The sequence below is a fragment of the Aspergillus sclerotioniger genome, assembly GCF_003184525.1.
Source record: "Aspergillus sclerotioniger CBS 115572 chromosome Unknown BO94scaffold_23, whole genome shotgun sequence".
Taxonomy (NCBI): domain Eukaryota; kingdom Fungi; phylum Ascomycota; class Eurotiomycetes; order Eurotiales; family Aspergillaceae; genus Aspergillus; species Aspergillus sclerotioniger.
Genome location: NW_020291013.1, coordinates 197,003 through 218,179, shown reverse-complemented (window position 1 = coordinate 218,179; position 21,177 = coordinate 197,003). Strand labels below are relative to the sequence as shown.

Below are 21,177 nucleotides of genomic sequence, written 5' to 3'. Positions count from 1 at the left end.
TAGCTCTTCTGGGAAAGTTGGTTGGGCTCATGCAGGCTCGTCGCAATGTAGACCAATCCCTGCCACCAAATCCCGCTCGCAAATTCATTAAGACCACCAATCTCCATTTCTTGTGCAACAGAGTAAAAATGAATAGGGTGGCTAACTTGGGAGCGAGGCCATACTTCGGAGTATGCGCCTGACACATGCCCGCTCAGAAAGAATTCTCTGGCTAGGGAGTTATTTGGGGATCGAGGCAACCTTCCGAGAGTTGGTTTCGCAGTAAGCTTGCTGGGAAATACTGGAGACGATATTTGCTGAGTTGATGCATATTGGAGACGTAGGTGAGACGTAGGTGAGAACCGACGCAATCCTTGTCTTTCCTATATACATTAGAGTCCATAGTCAATTGTTCAGGAGCTTGAGCACAGACCATCCATGGCAGATCCAGTACCTTGTTAGAGACAGTGTTTGTTCAGGGAGGGAGAAATTCCCCCGGCTCACGTGGATTCATGTTCGCACAAGCAGACATCCTTCAAACCCCTACATTGAGCAGCGAGTCCCCTTTGCGTTCAGACTGAAACTCTCCCAGACTCGACCCCAATGTATATCATAATTCCATGTAACCAATCAACCAAAAATGAAATGAAATTGTATGATTAGTCCTTGGGTCTATCCCTAACATTCTAAGCTCTCCAGCAAGAATACAGAGGATGGTCTATACCAGCAGACTCGCGATAATACAGAGAACGTAGTGGTACACGGGCATGATCGCGCCCAATATCAACAAGGAAGATCGCACAACCAACGCCAATCCGCTTAAAGGGAACGCTGATGGATCGCTTACTGTCTCACTTCCTCCGCTTCATGGTCTTCTCGCACATCTGGGCCAGCCCCGCCTTGGCTTCGCTGTCGGGGAAGTCTGAGATCGCAGCAATGGCCTTGTCGGCATAATCCTGGGCCAGAATACGGGTTTGCTCAACTCCGTCGGCTTTGATGACGAATTCCCGGGCCTAGATGGATCAATGTTAGCCATGCAGCTCCTCTATTGCAACCAGATCGCCTTACCTTCTGAACATCGCCGGCCTGGCTGAATTTCCGGCCGACCAACGGACCAAGCTCTGGGTACTCTTTCCAGGCAAAGAGCAGCGGCGCCGTAGCAAGACCCAGCTCCAGGTCGGCACCAGCAGGCTTTCCCAGTTCAGCCTCGCTCACTGTATAGTCCAGCATGTCATCCACCAGCTGGAACGCCAGCCCCAAGTTGCGTCCATACTGGTATGCGGCCTCAACCACCTCGGGAACGCTGTGACCGAGCACGGCAGTCGACCGGCAGGATTTGCTGATCAAGCTACCCGTCTTCAGGTATGTCTTCTGCAAGTAGTACGAGAGAGTGTCGTCCGTGAAGACGGGGTTCTTCTCATCTGCAGCCGTGTTCTTCAACTGCATGAACTCGCCCTCGACAAGGTTGGTGATGACAGTCGACATCAGCTCGATGACCTCCGGGTCCCGCAACCGTGCCAGCGCTACGGAGGCCCGGCCCAGCATGAAGTCTCCTGCCAAAACCGCCATCTTGTTTCCGAACTGGAGATTAGCGGACGTAAAAGAACGACGGGTCACGGCGTTATCGATGACGTCGTCATGCAGGAGAGACGCAGTGTGGATCAGCTCGGTGATTTCAGCAAGCCGCCGCTGAGTCGGGAGGATGTCCTTATCACCGGCAAAATCGTACGGCGCGTCGGCGCTAGTCGACGAGAGCGAGCTCAGGTCCGGGTTGGTGTCGACAAGGATCGAGGGGTCGCTAATAGGGTCGTTCACTGTCGCGGAATTGTTGTCCGTGTCCGGCTTCCGGGGACACAACGCGGTGGCCTGGGACATCAGCAGCACCAGAAGCGGCCGCATATGTTTGCCCTCACTCCGGGTGTAGTATTTGGCCACCTTGTCCAGGGTCGGATGACCAGACCCGAGCAGCTGACGGAGGTTCTTCGTCAAGAATTTGAGCTCCTTGCCGACCATCCGCAAAGGGTCCACGGAGATGCCGGGCGGTGCCTTGGGGAGGCCTTTGAAGATGGTCTGAGCTGCAGAAACGGCGGCACCGAGAGGCGAGATATCCTTCCGTTTCGTAGGATGATATTTGCGCGTTTGCAGCTGGAGTTGGCTCGAAAGGAGATCGTTCCGGAGGCATTGCCAGCAGACTATGGTGGAGGGTGTGACGCGTGACGAGAGCACCAGCCCGGAGGCTGGTACTGTGCGAGCTCTCATGATTGGGAGAGATGTGCGGAGCAGTGACTAGAAATAAAACTGAATAATGAATTGCAGGGTCATAATACCGGGGGAACGAAGGATTGGAAACCGGTCCGGGTCCGGGGGCAGCACCAGTGCCTGGGGTGGATGAGCAAAGCGCAAGTGCTGAGCCGCCGAAGATTTCAAGGCGGAAGTCGCCTCGGGCCGGCTCGGGGTTCCTGGCCGGGCACCACGACCTTGACTTCTGGACTTCTGGACTTCTCTACGTCTCTACCTTCTCTCCGCCATTTGACAGCTTCATTACAAGTGTTTCTGTCTAGGTAGTCGGGCGAGAAATTACAGCGGCCATCCCCATTATTCACACCCCTCACCATCAACTCAACCCAACTCACAGGCCAGACGGACCACATCTACACCGGGATTATCGGTCCAGCCACACACACACACATAGGAAACGGTTCAGTCACATACAGGAAACAAGTGAGATCACGCCGGCAAAGCTCAATCCTACCCATTCCTTCATACACACCCAAAGGACGAAACTGCAAATAAGAACACACTGTGGAAGATTCCCTCCGTCCTCGGCCCAACTGGACGGGATATAACAGGATTACAAACGAAAGGTTGCTGTATGCTTATAACTTCACACCCACTAGATAGCATCGAAGTCGCCACCGGCATCCTCGTCATCCATGTCTCCTTCCTGGATCTCCTTGGCCAACTCCCGCTCGCGTTCCCGAGCCTCCTGTGCACTCTTCAACTCAAGTCGGTGTTGGTTCATGGGGAATCGCATGGCCTATGGGCACAGGGAAGTCAGCTTGATACTCTTGACAGGATCCGAGGATCCGGAAATTCGCCTCGTAGAAACTCACCTTGACGCTCTCATCGTGGAGACTCAAGCAGGCCCTAATGCGCTCGTGGAACACCTCCCCAGGCTCCCGGGTGGCATAGATGTCTCCCACCTCCTTGCTCTTCATGAATCCCCGCTCGTGGTCCAAGCTCGCCTCGATGACACCATCTCGGATAGCCTTGGCCACGATATACTCGGCCGATTCCTCGCTGTCCAGTCCGAGACGGAGGCAAATGTCCCGAAGCGAGATGCGAGAGTAGGAGAGAGACATCATACGGATACCCGTCTTGATGACGTTCTGCCTCAGGCGCAGGATGAGCGTGTACGTGCCATCCTTGCGGAACGTCGCACTGTGGGTGTTGACGATGTTGAGGAACCCGTCCAGATCACCCACGCTCACAGCCTGGACAAGCAGGAAGTAAGGGTGCATGGCGCGCTCCAGGGCCGGCTGTCGGAAGATGGAGCGGTCGGGAATATCGCCCATGAGGAGCTCTACCACCACAAGCAGCTTATGGGAGGCCTGGTAGAAGCCGCGTGCACTGTGGCTAGAGGGCGATTTGCGAGTGGCGCCAATCAAGTGTCCATGGGCATCAGTATACTGCAATTGAATGGCACGGATGCGGCCCAGGTAGTAGAGATACCGGGCAATCTGGTTGTTGGACGCCGAGGGAGGAAACTTGTTGTGAGAGATGAGAAGATCTGCCTGAGAGATGTGGGACGTAGACAGGTAGTTGCGCAGTAGTAGCGTCATCACGGTGGCCTGAGTGTCTACATCCTTGCGGAGGACGGCCGTCCGCAGGGCTGCAAGCAAAGACTGACGAATCTTAGTGACCGTCGCGGCGGGGGATGGGGGGAGAGGTGCAATCTGCTCGTAGAAGAGGGAGTAGTAGAAGTAGACGCGGGCTGCCAAAGAGTCGAGGGTGCGGCGGTTGAGCGTCCGCAGGCGCTCAATCAGATTCGTCGAAAACTTGGCGCCCAACTGGATCTCCTTCCGGTCGTAGAGATAGATCTGGACGAGGATAGATAGATAGATGTCAACCTCGGGCAGAATCTCCTTGGGGGAAGACTTAGTCTTCTCCGACTCGATCTCCATCTTCGCGCTGGCCCGACCGCTGCCCAAGGCACCCGCCTGATCGAGGGCATTCAACAAGAACGATGCGGTAACAATTGTTGCCGAGTAGGTCTCCTCGATGACTTCTGCGAGAACATCACCCGTAATGTGTTTGCGCATAGACGATATCGAGCGCAAGACGCGGAGGGTGAATCTGGGGTCGAAGTGGGTGACAGCTCGTTCGAGAAGTGTGAAGTTTGTCTTGATGTCTGGGTGAGGGGTATAGCATTTTTAGTACCGAGCGCTGCGCGGTCCCAAACAGGGGAAGATGAAACCAACCTTGGATGGCCTTGACCTTGGGGTCAACCTCGGGCTCGGTGTCCTCGCCCTCTGCTCCTTCCATGGCGACGTCGCCTTCTTGGTCCGTACCTTTCTCGCCGGATAACCTGGAACCCTTGGTGGGAGGCACTACAACAGTCATCTTCTCGTCACCTTTGCGGTCCTGACTGGTGTTGAATGAGGATGTAGGCCCACCTGCCGTATCCTCTCCCATCTCCACATCTTCTGAGCCATTCACGCCATTCTCTGTCGGGTCGGACCCGTTGGCACGCGGCTGGTCTCGCTGCTCACCCATACCGGAGTTGGCAGTGCTGTTCGATGAGGCGGCCTTCGTGGTAGAGGCAGCTTTGGCCTTGTTGGCAGCGGCGCGGGTAGGCGCCGGCTTATCCTTATTGGAGCTTGAGTTCTGCGAGGTAGAGCGTGCCTTCTCACCGTTAGCAGATGAAGAGGTATCTGACTTGCTGTTCGATCTCAAAGAGCGTCTCTCAGCCGGCATCTTTCGTGTTTTCTTGTCTGAATTTCCAGCTTGGAGCTCCGGTGAGCACTGGGGACCGCGGTAACCGGAGACAGAGGAAGGGGGAGATGGAAGACCACTGTCCAAAGTCCGGAGATACAGGGATGAAAGATGACAGTAGTCACGACGAGAGAAGCCAGAGAAGCCGAGACACAGGGTGGGGGATGATAGGGGATGGGGATTGGGTTGAGTTGGGAGCAGATGGTTGATGAGGTGGTGATGTGATGTCAAGGCTGGCTCCTGGATGGACAGCAAGAGAACCAGCACAGGAGCTTAGTCAGTATCGGGTTGGGGGGACCAAACTTACCAACGGAGCAACCGGTCAGCTGGAGACCTGCGTGACGCCCTCGGCTGTTCGCGTCTGGATGGAGAACAGGAGCAGTCGGTCGGAGGTCCGGATAGGTGACAATGGGCGCGTGGGATGGGCTCTGGACGTGATGCTGGGGAGGTAAGTTGCCCAGAATTGCTGGAGAATTTCGGTGACTCGCAGTCGGGTTGCGTTGCGTTGCCACCATTCCTCGGGGCCCGCCTGAGGCACCCACAGCTGGAGAGCTCTTCTTGGCGTGTTTACCCGTGTTGCTCTCCCCCCCAAACTAATAATAATATTAATTAATTAAGCCAGAACAATAATAATAGTAGTAGCCTCCTTCAGCCATTCTTATTATTATTCTTGATTGCTTTCTCCCCCGCAGTACCCTCTCCCTCTCAGCAGAACAGACCACAGCAACCTCCCCCCTCCCCCTCCCACACAGCATGTCGCTCCTCGAAAGCCATCTAGAGCAGATCTCGCTCTCTTCAAATGCGATTGCGGAGCTACCGTATGCACCCCTCCCTCTCGCCTTGCTTCTTACACGACAGTGATTGATTATGTCGCACCAGCTTTCCCCCACCACGGATCTTTACCAACGCGCTTCTGGGTCCCCACGACATCACCTCCTTGATTCGCGATACGGAGGCTCATGAGCGGGCTCTCTTCCAGACCAACCCTTCCGTCAAATCAGCCAGCTCACAGCGACGAGCCACCCGACGCGGCACACAGTTTCCACAGGAATCCGTGGGCGAGTCCATGGCCAGTCGAATCTATTCGGCTAGAGAAGAGAAGAGTCAGTCGGCTGTCGCAAGGGTCCTAGGTTCCGATATGATGGAGGAGATCAAGCGATCCGCGGGCACATCAAGTAGAGGCCGTGGTGAGGTTAATGTTGATGTGCTGCTCCGGGGCGCGGAGATTCTCTGCAATGTCTAGTACGCTGTTCTTCCCCTCTAAAATCAGATTTTGCTTGCAAATTCTGACTGCATACAAAGTCCTGTCGCTGGTGCTCATGAGAAGATCGCCGGTCTGCGGTATCGTCACGAGCTGATTACAGACTCGATCACTGAGTTGGAGGCGCGTGTGGCCAGGAATACCGCCGAATTAGAAAAGATGAGCCATTCTTATGGAGACGACTTTGATGACTACGATGAAGCCGATGCCATACAGCCGGAGGTGGCGCACGTCACGGATGCCGACATCGAGCGAGAGATTGCGGAGATCCGAGAGTTGGAGAGGAAAAAGCGCTCCTTGGAGGCCCGCGTCAATGGTATGGAGCGAGATCTTGGTGGATTATTGGGGTGAAGACTTCGTGAGACTCCATTCTAGATTATTCATTGTCTCGAAGGAGACAGTGTTCCCGATCATTGTTGTGTCGCAGGCACTTGCAACGCATACGTCACCCACAGATTTATGAGCAAGCTGGTACTGCACAGTCATGACAGATATCGCTGTTATTGCAGCTGGTTTAGACGTCATTCTCTGGCATGACGGGAGGCTCTGCTTAAAAGACGTCTATCGATATTCGGGCAAGCCACTCCAGACTACTCCAAGTGAGCGGATACTGTGCAGCTCTTTCTGCCAGCTAGCTTCCTCAGCTACATGCTACCCATTCCGCAGCCTCCAGTCAAGTGAACCTTTGCCAGGTACATTCGTGGAAGTTGACTGCGAGTAAATTTTTAACGCAAGTATCGTCTTTGGTTGTTACACGAAGGATGAATCGCAGTATGACCCGCGGGGATTGGCTTGAAATAGCCAATACATCAGGGCGTCACGGCTTAACCGGGGACGAAGGGGTTGAAACTGGGTGATGGATTTGATATGCCTGATATGAGGCCAACGTTCCTGTTTGTATATTGTCATCACAGATCAGCACTTGCTATGTTCCCTTAGACTCGTACCACCTAGTCTTTTGTGACTCAAGAAGGAGTGCCGGGCTGCACCGAGTGAGTCATTGATTGAGTGTGTAGTAGATGTCAGACCTACTACACTCATAAGTGAATAGTAGTATCATACTATAAGTATACTGTTGTAATGTTGAAGCATTCGTTCATTTCCAATTGGCTATACTTGATCCCTCCCAGTTCCTGGTGAGGTTATCGTTTGTTCGTATTCCTTTCATCTTCTTCAATGGTGATTCTATACGTCCTCATCACACTGTCACGGCGGCTGGAAGCGGAGACTGAACGAACACCCTGCCTCTCATTCAATGTGCTCCATAGCACCTGGCAGGCATCGCCACGACGACCAGCCCTCACAAGCAGCCGAGCCCTTGGAGAGTGAGTATCCAGCAAGCTGCGGGTGACTGGGTATTGTTTCATTGCCGGAATCTTCACTGAATCTCGTCGAATTGCTCTGAATCACCTCTCGGAAGTCGCAGGGTGTGCCAAGACTGAGGCTCTCCGACCCCCTCGATCTCCAATTCTCGCTTCATCCCCCTATCAAAACGGATCCTCGGCGATTCCATCCCTCTCAGGTGGAGAACAGCGGCGACAGGTGCAAGCCTTTGATCCTTGGGCGATACCCATTTAACTTGGCTTTCTCCGGATCTCATTTTCCCATCGCATCGCCGGTCGGGGCGCTTGGTACACGTGTGAGGAACCTAACGGACCATCAGCCTCTCATCGCGGTCACCTTTCCCCCTCTCGACGTAATCCAAGCATCATCCTCCTCATCATCATCATCTCGGAATGGACAACTCACAGGCACAACCGCAAGCTCAGGCCCAGGCGCCTGCAGCCCAACCGATGATGCCGCAGCACTCGAACCTGATCCGGACTGACCAAGTCCAGAAGCTTCCGCATCTCAACGACCAGCAGAAAGCCCAGCACACCCAGCTAGTGCGGACCCTCTGGGAACTCCTCAACACTCGAGACCCTCAAAGCACCGATTACCAACAGGCGCACGCCAGACTCACTCAGATCTCCCAGAATCTCATGAAAGGCATGCGTGCGTTTCAACAAAGCCGTCAGATGCAGCATCAACAAATGCAAGCTGCTTCGGCAGCGCAACCAGGCCAACCGGTGCAGCGGTCGCAGTCGGTCAATCCTCAGACTTTTGCACAGCTGCTTCCGCAGATTCAGCAGAAGGTCAACACCCTCCAGTTCTACCTCCCGCCCAATATCAGCAACGAACAGGCCCAGACCTGGCTCCCGGAGGCCAAGCTGCGATATGGGATCGCTCTGCAGAAGCAGGAAATCGGACGGGCGCGCATCGCAGACCTCCGGCAGCAGTTTGCGGCGCGCCAGGCTGCGGGGAGTTTGGGACAGGAAGATGTGCAGGATCTGAAAAACCGACAGCTTGCGGCGGAGAAGCTTTACCGGGAGGGCAGCGACTTTCTGAACAAGTTCAAGGAACAGCAGGACAGCTTCAAGGCCCAGCAACAGAGAGCGGGAGTGCAGCAGCATGTTCCTGCCCAGGCACACCCTCAACAAGCTGCGGCTCAAGCGGCCACCGGCCAAGCCTCAACTGCCGCCGACGGTCGGCCACCAAGCGTCCCGGCCTCGATGCACCCAGGCCAGACCCCTACCCCGGCGCCTCACACCATCACATCGGCCGTCTCCGCGGCTCGCAATCAAGCCGGGCAGACTGCCATGTCCCCCTCCACCTCTCAGCCAGGCCAGACCCCGACTTCCCAGGGCCCCGCTCCTGCCGTTCCACCCGCCGTCACTCCGCAGCCACCGCCGCCGCCGCCGCATCAGCAGCAGCAACAGCAGCAGCAACAGGCACCGCAGCAACAGCCCCCCCAGGCCCAGGTCCAGTCACAGCAGGGTCCACCCGGTTCGCAAGTCACCTTCACTCAGGTCCCCAACGTGGACGGCTCGACGCCCACCCCGACCCCCGCCCAGACCTTGGTCCAAGGTCCCCCCCGCCCGTTGTCTCAGCAGGCGGCCATGGCTCAGGCTGCGCAGAGCTACTCCAACAACAACGTCAACAACAACAACTTGGGACAGCAGCAGAACATGACCCCCGGTGCCAACTCCCACGCTCACCCTCCGGGCTATATTCCCAACCGTTCCGCCGATAACTCGGCTCGTAGCATCAACATGGCTATCCCCAAGAACTTGAGTGTGCCGCCTCCAGAACCCGTCAACATGGCGCCTGCTCGGCCGACCTTGTCTGGTGGGCCCAGTCACGCTGCAGTCGGTGTTATGAACCAGCCAGCAATCCAGAAACACCCCGGTTATGTGCTCGAAGGCGAAGGCCAGCGCGTCCTGAGCAAAAAGATGCTGGATATCCTCGTCCGTCAGGTTACCGGCGGTGGAGAGGGCGAAGGGCTTACTCCCGACGCCGAAGAGGTAAATCAACCTTGCTCCCTTTACCCTGCTCGTAAATAACAATACTGAACCCACTCCGCACAGTTCATTCTCCAAATGGCCGATGACTTTGTCGACGATGTGATCACCGATGCCTGCCGTCTTGCCAAACTCCGTCCCTCGTCGACCCTTGAAATCCGCGACATCCAGCTCGTACTGGAGCGTAAATACAACATGCGCATCTCTGGATTTTCCACCGACGACCTGCGCACCGTTAAGAAACCTCAACCCACTCAAGGCTGGACCCAAAAGATGTCCGCCATCCAGGCTGCCAAGGTAACTCAGGGCAAAGCTGAGTAATCCATGACAGACCGACCGACGGCGTGCATGTTCCTTTTCTCATTACGACTTTACGCGTGGGCTTCGTTTCGGTGTGCATGTGGGTTGGCATTCTACTATAAAGGCGATGGCAGGGATCTGGATGTTACAGAGGGTTGGTTTGCATTATTGCACTTGCTTCGCACTTTTGAATTTTCACCACTTAAAATGTCTAAACAGCAACAGCAACACATGGTACTGTCATCTTGGTCCTGATCACTGTTCTTGGGTGGCGTTAGGGGGAATACGGCGGCTTTTCTCTTATTCCTTCCACTTTTCTGTTCTCATGTTTCCCCAACAGTCACCTGATCATCAACATTGCTTTCCCTTTTCCGCAGTGAATATTCCGATTAATCATGAAATGACTTGAACCCAGCATCTTGCAACAGCGTCATTTGTGTTCCTTACCTTTCCTACCTAGTTCTTTTCATCTTCTAATACTTTCTCGTGTCCCTTTTCTTTTTCTTTCTCCCTTCCTCCTTTCCTCGTTTTCGTGGCTTGAGCTATGTTGCCTCTTGCTCTTATCTTATTTGCTTGCTTGTTTGGTCTTCTCTTCTGCAGATCAACTGATCATGGAAATACCCACTTAGGCAGGGTCCGGATGAATGAATTATGACTTAGATTGTGGGTTCAATTTGGCTGCTTACTTGTCTAGACATGGGATGGGGTTAGGATAGGGTTTGGATAAGTCTCTGTACCTGGTAGTGCCATGGCCGACTCCACAGTATTAAACCACAACAACTCTGTCACCCTTCCGGGTCGTAGCCAGCAACAAGTAGGTGCGATCTCGGGGACTACAGAGTTGCATACGAAGAAAGGACGAGGAAGGATGTCATGAGCACAAAAGGCGATGATGGTATCAATTCTCTACTTGCTGTGCGTCTTCTATCAATCTTCTAAAGGAAATACGAGCTCAATGACAAAGGACATCAAAAACACCAACACAATTAAGTCGCTCGAACCTGCTCACGCACAGTCGCTTCTCCCGTCCATGTATACAAGCAAACAGAGGCCCAAGAATGCCAAACAACCAGACGATGTATGCTAAACCAAAAGAGGAAAAGGGGTAAGGAAATAAATATAGTCAGTCAAAGAGTGAGGCTGGATAAAGTTCCAAAAGTTGGTGGCAAAGTTGAGCAGTAGTGTGCACAAAAGGAACAGAGTGAAGAGTAAAAAAAAAGAAAATAGAAAACGCAATAAAATATTTAATACAGGGAAATGTGAGCCACTAGAAGCATTTGGGATGTTACCATTCGATGCTTGGAGGCAGAAAAGGTGGACGAGCTAGGAAGCTGGCGTCAACAAAAGCGGTCACAACATGACACTAGGAAAAAAGTGAAGTTAAAAAAAAAAATAGACAATAGGAAATAGAGAGTGTGAGGTAATGGATACAAAAGATGTTAGACATGATCGAATATTGCTTGCCATGCTGAGTCGATAGAAAGGAAAGTAGGGCCAGAGCGGGCAAGACCACTTGGTCAAGAGAATGACCAACGTCAACCGATAGCCGGTGGGATGTCAAGACGAAAAGGATTGATCCTGACGGACGGGCAGCGCCCGATGATGCAAAAGGAATCACATCAATCGTGGTAACATGAGACTATCACAGAGACGGTTGCGGAGCAGAGGTGGGGAGTATGGAGGGAGAAGATGCGTGGCGGGCGTGGCGGGCAGGAGTAGAGAATCCGTGGCGCCAGGGGTATGTATGAGATGGAACAAAGCGGTATGGGCTGCGAAGTAGGATATCATGAAGATGGACGAAAATCAGCACCGTGGAGGTTATTGTCTGCCCGAGACAGAGACCCCCCCGTCCGGTTGCCCATCTCGAACGATTCCCTTACCTTTTCCAGCAAAGGGCGTCCCATTGGCTTGGGGAACCGGAGGGAGTTCTTTTTCCTGGGCAGACGATGGGCCATGACGACTGTGTTGGCTATGACCCCCGACGCTGCTGGCCTCCCCGGCTTCATCCACGATCGGCAGGAAAGAAGGCGCAACAACACCGCTGGGGTCGGCCGGGTCTCGAACCGTCGATAGCGTCCGGGGCTGGGCTAGCGACACTTCCTTGGAGGCTTCCTTCTCGGCGGCTTGCATGGTCCGTTCAACGGACTCCGATCGATCCTCAGAGGGCCTACCTTGTGCTCGGGCTTCGCGGTGTCGTTCGGCCTCTTCCTTGGACATTGTAATGCCCTTGATGAAGTTGATGAAGCGATCACCATAGCCCTCCGGGGGTATAGGCGAGATTTGAGTCCGGTCATGAGAAAGGCCCTTGAAGAAGTGTTCGATCTTCTTCACCATCCCGTACTACCCAGGCGGTTAGTCCAATCCAAAGAGCCAAGAATTCCAACCCTAACTTACGTGAGTCAAGCAGTCAATGATGCCCAGATAATAGATTTCCTCGCCAGGCTGACCATTTTCATGCGTGGCTCGGAATCCACCATCGTCGGCATAGAAGACATGAAATTTCCGTTCATCAAGGATCTCCTCAGGCATCTTAGCAGCCGCTTTATCGAGCGGCACTGGACGCTCACGCTTGATGAGCATGCGAAGTTCGCGGGCCTTGCGCTCATTCTCCAATTTAGAAGGCGTGCGCATCAGCATGTTTGGACTGGCGTCTTCCTCGCGATCACCCCCAGGTTGGAAAACCTGCAAGGTCTTGTCCCGGAGCTTCTCCTCATTTCCTCGTGCCCCGTCGTGAATCCCCACCAGAAGCGAATAATCCATAATCTTTAGCTTCTTCAACAGCTCAACATCGCGTTTCAGCTGAGCCAGAAAAAACTCCCGCTTTGACGGGCCACATTGTATCTCACGGTTTCTCCGTACCCAGTTCAAGTCCTTCAATGTAGCTCGCGGGTTCTTCTCCAAATCCTCTTCGCGCAAGTCACGGCCGATCATCGAACCCTTTAAATCGAACGTCTGGTGAATATCACGATGAGGTGGAAACAGATTGTTCATAACCACAAAGTGAATTTTACGACCATAGGCCATCTTGACACGATGGAGACCATAGAATTGCGAGATCAGAGTGTTCGGGTTCTGCTCAACGTGCCGGTAGTACTCGGGAAGGATTTTCCGCAACAGTTTGTGTTCGGAGTGGTGGATAGTTTTAATGATGTACTTGTAATCCCTAGAGAAGTAGAAGAAGCTTCCACTCTTCCCCGGTGAGCCAAGCTCGGAAAGGATATACTTGCTAGTTAGCGACATCAGGTAGTCGGCAGGATCAAGTCGGAATTTCGCTCGGAGGTGACGAAAAACCCAGGGCGCATAGTCCTTGAACTTGAAATCGTATCTGGCGGAGGGCGTAAGTTCGTTTCCGGTTCTGTCCAACATCAATCATCAGTAACTGGATGGTAGATAAAGGCAGTAAGAAGATAGGCGCATACATGTCGAAGGAGAACTTGTGCTTAGCCTCAAAATCCGCCGGAGTTAACTCCCGATCCATCTTCGCATTGATTCTCGATACGGTGAACCGAATTCCGGTGAGCATGTTGTAGGCCGTAACATAGTTCACATGGTTTTGGTCGACCTTTGTCCCAACAATGACGCGCTCGTCGTCGTCGTCGTCCCGGCGTCGTCTCTTGGAGGCCCGCCTCTGTTTGATGGCTTCCGCCCAACGGGCCGCCTCTTCATCTGGAGGGGCGTCGTCGGAAAGTATATCTGACTGGTTGGTCCGAGTGGCCCGACGGGCCAAGCTGAAGGAAGTACGGCGAATTCCCGCCGTAGGAGACAACCGACCACTGCTGTAAGCGGCATCCTCCGCGTTGTCCCGGCTACTGCGACGCCCGCTGGTCGTTCTCGGGACTTGCAACGTGTGTCGATGCCGGAGACCGGTGTTAGCCGGCTCTTGTGCGCTACCGTCCAAGTTCGACGGTACAGGAGGGGAGGAGTAACGATGAGGGCTTTTCTGCGAGGGCGACAGTCGATCAAGGTCTGGTGAGAGACGGCCAGCGTCATCGGGTTGAGAGGTCGACAATCGTGTGCCTGAAACATTGGCTACCGAGTCCGGAGCAATCAGTTCGTCGGCGGAGGGTCGGGGGTAATCCCCATTCATCGTCGGCTTGCCGTTGAGCGACCGGGGATTTAACGTCCCATTGACCTGCTGGCTTGCGATAGACGCCGTCGGAGAGCCTGCGCGAGCCCCTGTCTCTACTGACTTCCTAGATAGATCGCGATCCAATGTAGTCGAAGGCCTTCCGCCTTCTCTGAAATCCCGGGCCGATCCGTTTCCCAAGGAGTGCATGCTGCCGTCTTTCGAGTGCGGCAATTCCTTCGTATATGAGCTGGCGCTTGATCGCGGTCCATTCAAAGAGTAGGCACTGCCGTTGGTGAGTTGGCGGTCATTGGGAGGGGCATCGAGATGATTGGAGTCGCCATTGGGCCAATTTGTCCACAAGAAGGTATTCCCCACGGAGTTTTTCTCGGTCGGTTTGCCCGGGGGGGGGTCGAAGGGACGAGGGTGAGTGGCCGTCGCAGTGGACGATTGATAAGCGACGTCGTTGGAGAAGGATGGCATGGTCGCTTGGATCGGATTCGGAGGAGGGGAAAGCGGAGGTAGAAGGGGATAGGAAAGGGGGGGAAGCAGCGACGGGGATAGTCGGTCGCTGGTGGCCTCAGGATCGGGGAGGCCGAGTCGAATGATCCTATCGGCGGAGCGACGGGGAGAGAGGGAAGCGCGAAAACAGGAAGGGGGGGAATTAAATCGATCAATGGCAGATGGCGAAATGCAAGAACAAGGTTCCCGGGTTTAAGCTGGGGAAGCCAGCCGGCGGCAGAGAGTTTAACGACCGATAGGCATGTTCAGGCGAACACTTGAAGAGGCAGACGGTGCGACACAATCGACGTGTCCGCGTAGGATGATGGCGTGGAGGCTGGGTAAAATCGGCCGATGAAGGAAGGAGATGGAAATGTGTACGATCGAATTGAAACGGGTGGGAAAAAACGAAAAGTGCACGGTCAGGGTATCAGTTGCAGAAAATAGCGCCAAACAGGAAAATGAAAGGAGGAGGTTGGTGTCGATAGGGAGAGACGAAGGAGGAGGAAGAGATGGTGGGAATGAAGAGGGAGGGGGGAGCAGCAGGATAAGAGAATGAAGATGGAGCGGAAGAGAGTGAAGAGAGAGAGGCAGAGAGAGAGCGAGAGAGCGAAGTGTCGATTGGTAGTTGGTACCCGTATTTCCTTGAGCAAAACGAAGGTGGAGGGTTACGGCCAAAGTGGGTAGTACCTTGGTAAGGTAATAATACCACGCGAAAGGGGACGGGAAACGAGAGAGTGAGCAAGAGAGTGTGTGAGAGAGGCTGAGCAAAAGAGAGAAAAGACGACTGACTACCTACGTACGGAGCGAACAGGAGATGGAGTAAAAAGAGAGAAAAGAAGAATTGGGCGTGGACGGGAGAGAAAAAGTTCGACTTGTTCTTGTTGACATACAATCTCCCCCCCTTCTTGTCTCAGTTGGCAGCCTAAGAATATGATCTGAGAGATTGATTATTACGATGATTATTAACTCCTTCCAGAGTGCTGAAAAACAAAGTTGGTCCAAAGTGAAAAAGAAGGGGAAAAGGACCCGGTTTGCGTCTGGTCCGATGGCAGCAGCTCCACTTCTCAGCTGTATAGTACATCGCAGTGTTAGGTACTGATCACTGATCCGTGTCCCGATGTATATTCCAGCATATCCCAGCATCCAAATCTTCTATCTGAATGGTATCATTCGGATCATTCCCTTCCTCTTTATCGTTATCTTTATCATCATCATCATCATCATCATCATACTCATGCTCCACAAAGTATGTATGCACCTTATCTCTCAGGTCTTCCCCCCTCCTCCAAAAATGACTGCCATGATATTCATCCATACGGTATGAGAGCACTAGTATGTAAGTATGGTATCAGGAGGCTTGGCATAATTACCCCGTCGCAGGCAGCTTTCCAAGTATCTATCTAGTGCCTTCTTCCATCCTCACACCCTGAGCCGATCTACCTGAACCTTTAGTCTTGGAAGGATGCCCTAGCTGTCCTGTCAGGTGGAGGGCGGGTATTCTTTAGGATTCAGCCTTGAGAGTCAAATGCCAGAAATAACCCTCGAAAGAACGAGGCAGTAAGGTACATCCTCCTTACCACGCTGCATGCAAGAGACAACCAACACAACGACCCCCGGAGAGATTGAGCACGCACAGCAAGGATGCATAAGCCATAAGGGCCATCTGTCGGTCCCCACCCGTCTATGACATGTTAGATTGGGAATCGGGTTCGAGCTACTGTGAGGGCCCCTGATCATGGGGGATAGTCAGTGTGTACTGGTGTAGCAATGATCTCCTGTGTATGGAGTAGAGTGGTGGGATACCCAACACCTGGCTTCTTTGCCATCCACCAGGGATGGGGATGAAGTACTCTCCAGTCTCCAGACATAGATAGGATTGTCAATACCCCGTGATCTCCCCCCCCCCCCCCCTGGTTTGCTGAATACGTCCCAGCCCAAACCAGAATCACTTTCGTCAACAATGGCAAATGACCGCCACTCCAAGGCCATTGTTATCTCCCAGCTCATAATTTTATTATGGCTGTCCGTGTCCGATTCAGCCGGGGGGCAGTCTCAGATGGCTGGGGGCATACTAGCACCTAATAATCCTGCGTCTCAATTCTCAAACATGGCGGCATTCGATAGATACAGCAACCGACTCGAATCGAGGGTACGACTTCCGTAATCCCGTTTCTGCTTAGGCAGACCTCCGTACTGTGTAGTTCTCCCACCGCGCGCCAGTGGGCTGTGTGTGGGTTCTGCTCTAATGATCGACAATAATGCCAACGTCACACCCAAAACCACTCCTCCTTGCCCTGACGCAATGAGATTGACCAGGTAGAGGCGATGTTCCGCCAGCTTCGTCGGCCAGACGTATCGGGCCAGCTGCAGCCAATCTTGCAACTGACGACAAGCGGGGAAAAAAAAGGCAGCCCTAGCCAGGGATGGCATTCTGGGCCCAAGGTTGAGTTCATGCAGAACATTGACGTCCCGGTTCTTTTCGCGGGATACCAATACGGGGCACGTACATACTACTACATAGTAACGTACCGTAGCCCCGGGCACTACTCCGGAGTTATGAACACACAAAATCCGCGTGACTCAGCGGAGAGCGGAGAACGGGCAAGTGGGCGGATTGCTATTTTTGGGCGAGTTCGGTCCTGCTCATCCGCCTTCCGGCCACGCCTCGGTATCAAATCATCGGAGTCATCCGTACTAACTGCTTACTACTCCGTACTAAACTCCCTCATGCTCCGTATCAAATATCAATCCACCGCCCGGTCCACTCCCAAACAGCCCCGTGGATACATACATTAAGCTTAAAATCGCCTTTCAGCCTTTCTGAGCTATAATGGTCAATGATGGCCTACACGCACACTAGTTGCGAATCACTGCACATCACCTTAGCCGCCTAGCACTGCAGCTACTGGCTTTGCGCCCACTACCCCATAGACCACGCATAGATGACGCCTCTACTCCGTACCGAACCATCTTCACATCTACAACACAGCATCTTAGTCGAGATCCCGGTGGAAGAAATGGATAAGCAGTTTCATTGCATAACATTACACCTGCCCTTGGACGGGTGCCCCAAACATAACAGGCAAGAAAAGAAAACATATCCCGTTGCAAGATCCATCGCAAGACGCCAACCCAACCGACACTGAGTGAAAACGAAAGAGTAAACAGTCCACAGCATATCCCAGAACCAATTCCCCGATTGATCAAAAAGAATAAAGAAAAAGTGGCCAAGGAGCAAAAAATTACAACAGAAGTGAGAAAGGGATGTGGCCCAAGAGTGATTATTTCGGGCACACATCGCAGACTAGGAAGAGCCGTATTCGAATGGTCGGTGAGAACAATTCTCCAGACGGTCAGAGCTTTAAGCCTTCTTCGCGGTCTTCTTGGTAGCCTTCTCTGCAGGCTTAGCCGTCGTCTTGGTCACACGGCCAGACTTGGTCGTGCCGAGGACCTTGGGCTTGTCGACAACGGCGGGGGCCTGCTTGAGGATCAGTATTTCGTGTCCGGGGAAAGGATGCAAGGGTCTATCACGTACAGTGGTGGAGGCCTTGCGGGGCTTAGCGGTGTTGGCCTTGGGTCGGCCAACGGGCTTCTTAGCAGTGGTGGTGCCCTTCGCGGCGGTGGTGGTGGCCTTCTTGGCCTTGGGCTTCTCGGCCTTCTCGGTCTTCTCGGCCTTCTCAGCCTTCTTGGCAGTGGTCTTCTTCGGCGCAGCAGCCTTGGTGGCGGAGGTCTTCTATACGCGATGTGAGTAAGGTTTTCTTCGTCTGGAAGAGGGGTTCATAGTTACTTACCTTAGCAGCAGCAGGCTTGGGAGTAGCCTCCTTCTTGGCGAGCTTCACGGGTCCGGACGGGCCTGAAGATGCGACGCGTCATTTGGCACGCCCCATCAAAAATCGAGGGCGGGAAAAAATAAAAAAAAAAAAAAAAAAAAAAAAGGACGCGTGGCGATGGGAGTCATGCACTCCTCTCGAGAAGAGAAGAGCGACGAGTGCCGTAAATACAAATGAAGGGAAATGCGCGCGACGGATTAACTTACCCTTGGGCTGAACGAACTCGCCCTTCTCAACACCAGCCTTGATAGCCTTGTTGAACTGGCTATCAAAAGCATTGGAGGAGGCGGAAGCAATCTTGTTGTTCGCCTGAACATATTTCTTGATGGACTGGCGGCTAATGACGAGGGGGAAAAGAGGACGAGTCAGCCAGGATCGCGACATGGACACCGTCGTGAGTTGCCACGTCGCCGAGGAACGGGACCCTGCATCGGGCGGGGACAAGAAAGACAAATCAACTTACCTGCTACCATTGCGCTCTTTCAGCTGTTGCGAAAGAAGTCAGCGACCAGCTTGGGATGAAACAAGCAGGAGCCCGATGGGGCGTTGGGACGATTAAGCAGCGTGTAGACGTGTCACGGTCGGGGGGAGATCCCGCCCAGCGCCCGTCATCCCAACGCGCCGCGGGAACAGCGTGATTAACTCACATTCAAGATAGCATCCTTGATCATATCTATATTCACAGAATCAGCAGGCATTCGCGACAAAAACAATATACAGTTCAGCTCCATGCGATGTGGTGGGGGTGGAAGATCAGTCAAAACATACCACGGTAGGAGGCGTGGCTCGAGCCGGCCTTCTTGGTCGAGGTGGTGGAGGTCTTCTTGGGAGGCATCTTGAAAGAGGGAAGGTGTTTCTTGGGATGAAAGAAAGGTGGATATGAGAAGATGACTTGACGAGAAGGATGGCAGGATCGAGATGAGAAGCAAGGTGGGTGGAGGTGGGATGGAAGCAGAAGAAGAGAAAAGCAGTCGACGACGGAAGGGGTGGAAGGCCGCGGGGCATCCGCGCTTTATAGGGCAGCGGGTGTTGACACAGGATCACCTCGCGGACAATCGAGAATCGAGCACAACACGTCAGGGCCTTTTCTGCCTCTCCTCTTCGTTTTTTTTTGGCTCTCTTTCCCTCTTTCCTTTTTTTTTTTCCTTCGCTCGCTTTTCTGGCACAACTAATTGTGTCTTTTTCTCGGCTGTTTAGTGGCCCAATTACTGTGATTTCATAGTCCCGGTGGTGCCCTTGTAAGCCGTCTTGTAGATGCCCATGCATTCATTCCTTCTGGCCCGACTTTGCTACTCTCGACGCGCAGCTTGCGACAACGCTTGCTCTCGACGCCCTACGCGTGCTTGCTTCCCCTCAATCGTGCCCCTTTCCCATGGGAGACTGGGGGCTAAGAACTGGTCGATGCACATTCCAAGTGGTGTTCCTATCGCTCTATCGCCGGGAGAAATGTGCAAGAACTCATGTGGTGCCTTAAACCCTCGACTCTTTCCATCCTAGCATTTCGGGTGCCGTCGTGATGCTTTTCGCATCCACCACCCCAACTTCAATTGCATCCCCATCCCATCCTCCAATGCAATTTTCTAGTTCACTGAATGTGATATGGAGATCAAGGACAGGCTTATGGTTTACATTTTGCACACAAATGAAGGAAACCTGTAGTTGCACCTGGATTCTGAGGGGGCCATTCACGCTGGGCTCCTGATCCCCCCCTCCCAATCCGTGTCCGCCCGATTACTTCTGCAGTCCGATCAAGCTCATGGATCTCCTGGCAGCCTACGCTGTGATCATAAAAATAAGAGCTGGTTTGGCGCAGTACCAAGCCCCTTGCATCGACCGCAGTCATTGGCCTTTGGATTGTGGACAGGCCATGAAATGGAACGACCGGGGGAGGGCGTTGTTTCACTTGGGCTCCCTCGTGCGGAGGCTCGGGGTCACGAGGAGAGATGATGTTATGGGTTTGGCTTTGGGGGCGTGTTCCAGCCGGGCTAGCTTCACGTCGGGAGGCAGTGAAAGGGCCTGGGGAGATGGCCTATGATCGCCGTCCCTGCGGTGTGATCCAGAGCTCATTGACTTCCATCCCGTGGTTCGCATCGGCTTGCTCGCTTGGCGGTTGCTCGCGGTTCGACGGACGAGGACTATGCCCATGGCGTAAACCTGGAAGCTCCCTGTCCCACCTGATCTGGCCAGCTTGGATGGTGCATGGCTTCGTGCCTCGTTGTAGTTGATCAATCCTTGGTCGTGGTTGATATCGAGTGGCTGATGCCAACCCATGAGTCCTGATAAGAATATTCTCCCCCTCTTGATCCTCACCTCAAACATATACCTCTCTCTTTCATTCTGCACCATGACCAACTTCCTAGATCATGCAATGAGCAGCATCCAAAGTTGGACATGACAGCGGAGGGCAGACCTATCGATCTTGAGGAATGCTTGGCCTGAATATCAGGTCCATTGCGGATGGCCTCGATATTCGACCTGCATGCAGGATCTACTCCCGCTCGGCCGCAACGGTGCGGGATTTAGTTTCTAGGGTACCTGCCAGGCATCACCTTGCCTTGGTTGGTGAATTAGACATTCTTTCGGCATGGCTGCCTGGGACTTTCATCGACTTGCGGAGCAGGTTCATCTTCCCCGAATTGTGGGTGTCGATCTCACTTCACCCCCCGCCCGCAATCTGGTTACCAGTATATATTTCCCTCACCCAAGCCTGGATCACTCGATCACCAGTGAAGTATGGAGTCCTCCGTACAAAGATGGTCATGTAAACCCCAACGGGGTCAACCATCTATTGAATTACTATCCATGAGATCTATTTGTGTGCGACAAACCGTCTCATCATCGCGTGTTGAGCCAGCACACGCCGTCCATCCGATCTATGAGGGCAGAGCATCGCGTGACCCC

At 53.5% G+C, this 21,177-nt stretch overlaps 7 protein-coding genes across 7 annotated transcripts; 3 read left to right on the top strand and 4 right to left on the bottom strand.

The window, feature by feature from the left end:
- Positions 1–830: 830 nt before the first annotated feature.
- On the bottom strand, positions 831–4,956 carry BO94DRAFT_471586 (proteasome regulatory particle lid subunit RPN3; the record flags this gene model as incomplete). The annotated part of the gene is made up of 6 exons (XM_025608389.1): positions 831–992; positions 1,048–2,265; position 2,779; positions 2,874–3,016; positions 3,093–4,390; positions 4,461–4,956. 6 exons carry the CDS (start codon positions 4,954–4,956, stop codon positions 831–833), a joined length of 3,318 nt encoding a protein of 1,105 aa, XP_025464965.1.
- Positions 4,957–5,727: 771 nt separating this feature from the next.
- Positions 5,728–6,586, top strand: BO94DRAFT_471470 (uncharacterized protein; the record flags this gene model as incomplete). The annotated part of the gene is made up of 3 exons (XM_025608382.1): positions 5,728–5,792; positions 5,854–6,216; positions 6,277–6,586. The coding sequence occupies 3 exons, from the start codon at positions 5,728–5,730 to the stop codon at positions 6,584–6,586; spliced, it is 738 nt and encodes a 245-aa protein (XP_025464964.1).
- A 1,385-nt stretch (positions 6,587–7,971) lies between these two features.
- On the top strand, positions 7,972–9,897 carry BO94DRAFT_548498 (putative transcription initiation factor TFIID subunit 12; the record flags this gene model as incomplete). The annotated part of the gene is made up of 2 exons (XM_025613404.1): positions 7,972–9,579; positions 9,643–9,897. 2 exons carry the CDS (start codon positions 7,972–7,974, stop codon positions 9,895–9,897), a joined length of 1,863 nt encoding a protein of 620 aa, XP_025464963.1.
- Positions 9,898–11,328: 1,431 nt separating this feature from the next.
- On the bottom strand, positions 11,329–14,617 carry BO94DRAFT_167738 (1-phosphatidylinositol-4-phosphate 5-kinase). The gene is made up of 3 exons (XM_025605909.1): positions 13,296–14,617; positions 12,271–13,231; positions 11,329–12,216 (listed from the first exon to the last, which is right to left on the bottom strand). Exons 1-3 carry the CDS (start codon positions 14,423–14,425, stop codon positions 11,695–11,697), a joined length of 2,613 nt encoding a protein of 870 aa, XP_025464962.1. The 5' UTR covers positions 14,426–14,617; the 3' UTR covers positions 11,329–11,694.
- Positions 14,618–16,540: 1,923 nt separating this feature from the next.
- Positions 16,541–16,876, bottom strand: BO94DRAFT_548496 (uncharacterized protein; the record flags this gene model as incomplete). The annotated part of the gene is made up of 1 exon (XM_025613403.1): positions 16,541–16,876. The coding sequence occupies one exon, from the start codon at positions 16,874–16,876 to the stop codon at positions 16,541–16,543; it is 336 nt and encodes a 111-aa protein (XP_025464961.1).
- Positions 16,877–17,374: 498 nt separating this feature from the next.
- On the bottom strand, positions 17,375–19,111 carry BO94DRAFT_602961 (histone H1/H5 family protein; the record flags this gene model as incomplete). The annotated part of the gene is made up of 6 exons (XM_025616432.1): positions 17,375–18,179; positions 18,238–18,299; positions 18,483–18,613; positions 18,740–18,762; positions 18,924–18,949; positions 19,045–19,111. The coding sequence occupies 6 exons, from the start codon at positions 19,109–19,111 to the stop codon at positions 17,808–17,810; spliced, it is 681 nt and encodes a 226-aa protein (XP_025464960.1). The 3' UTR covers positions 17,375–17,807.
- A 278-nt stretch (positions 19,112–19,389) lies between these two features.
- On the top strand, positions 19,390–19,999 carry BO94DRAFT_537407 (uncharacterized protein). Its single transcript, XM_025612260.1, has one exon. The coding sequence runs from the start codon at positions 19,531–19,533 to the stop codon at positions 19,771–19,773; it is 243 nt and encodes an 80-aa protein (XP_025464959.1). The 5' UTR covers positions 19,390–19,530; the 3' UTR covers positions 19,774–19,999.
- Positions 20,000–21,177: the final 1,178 nt, after the last annotated feature.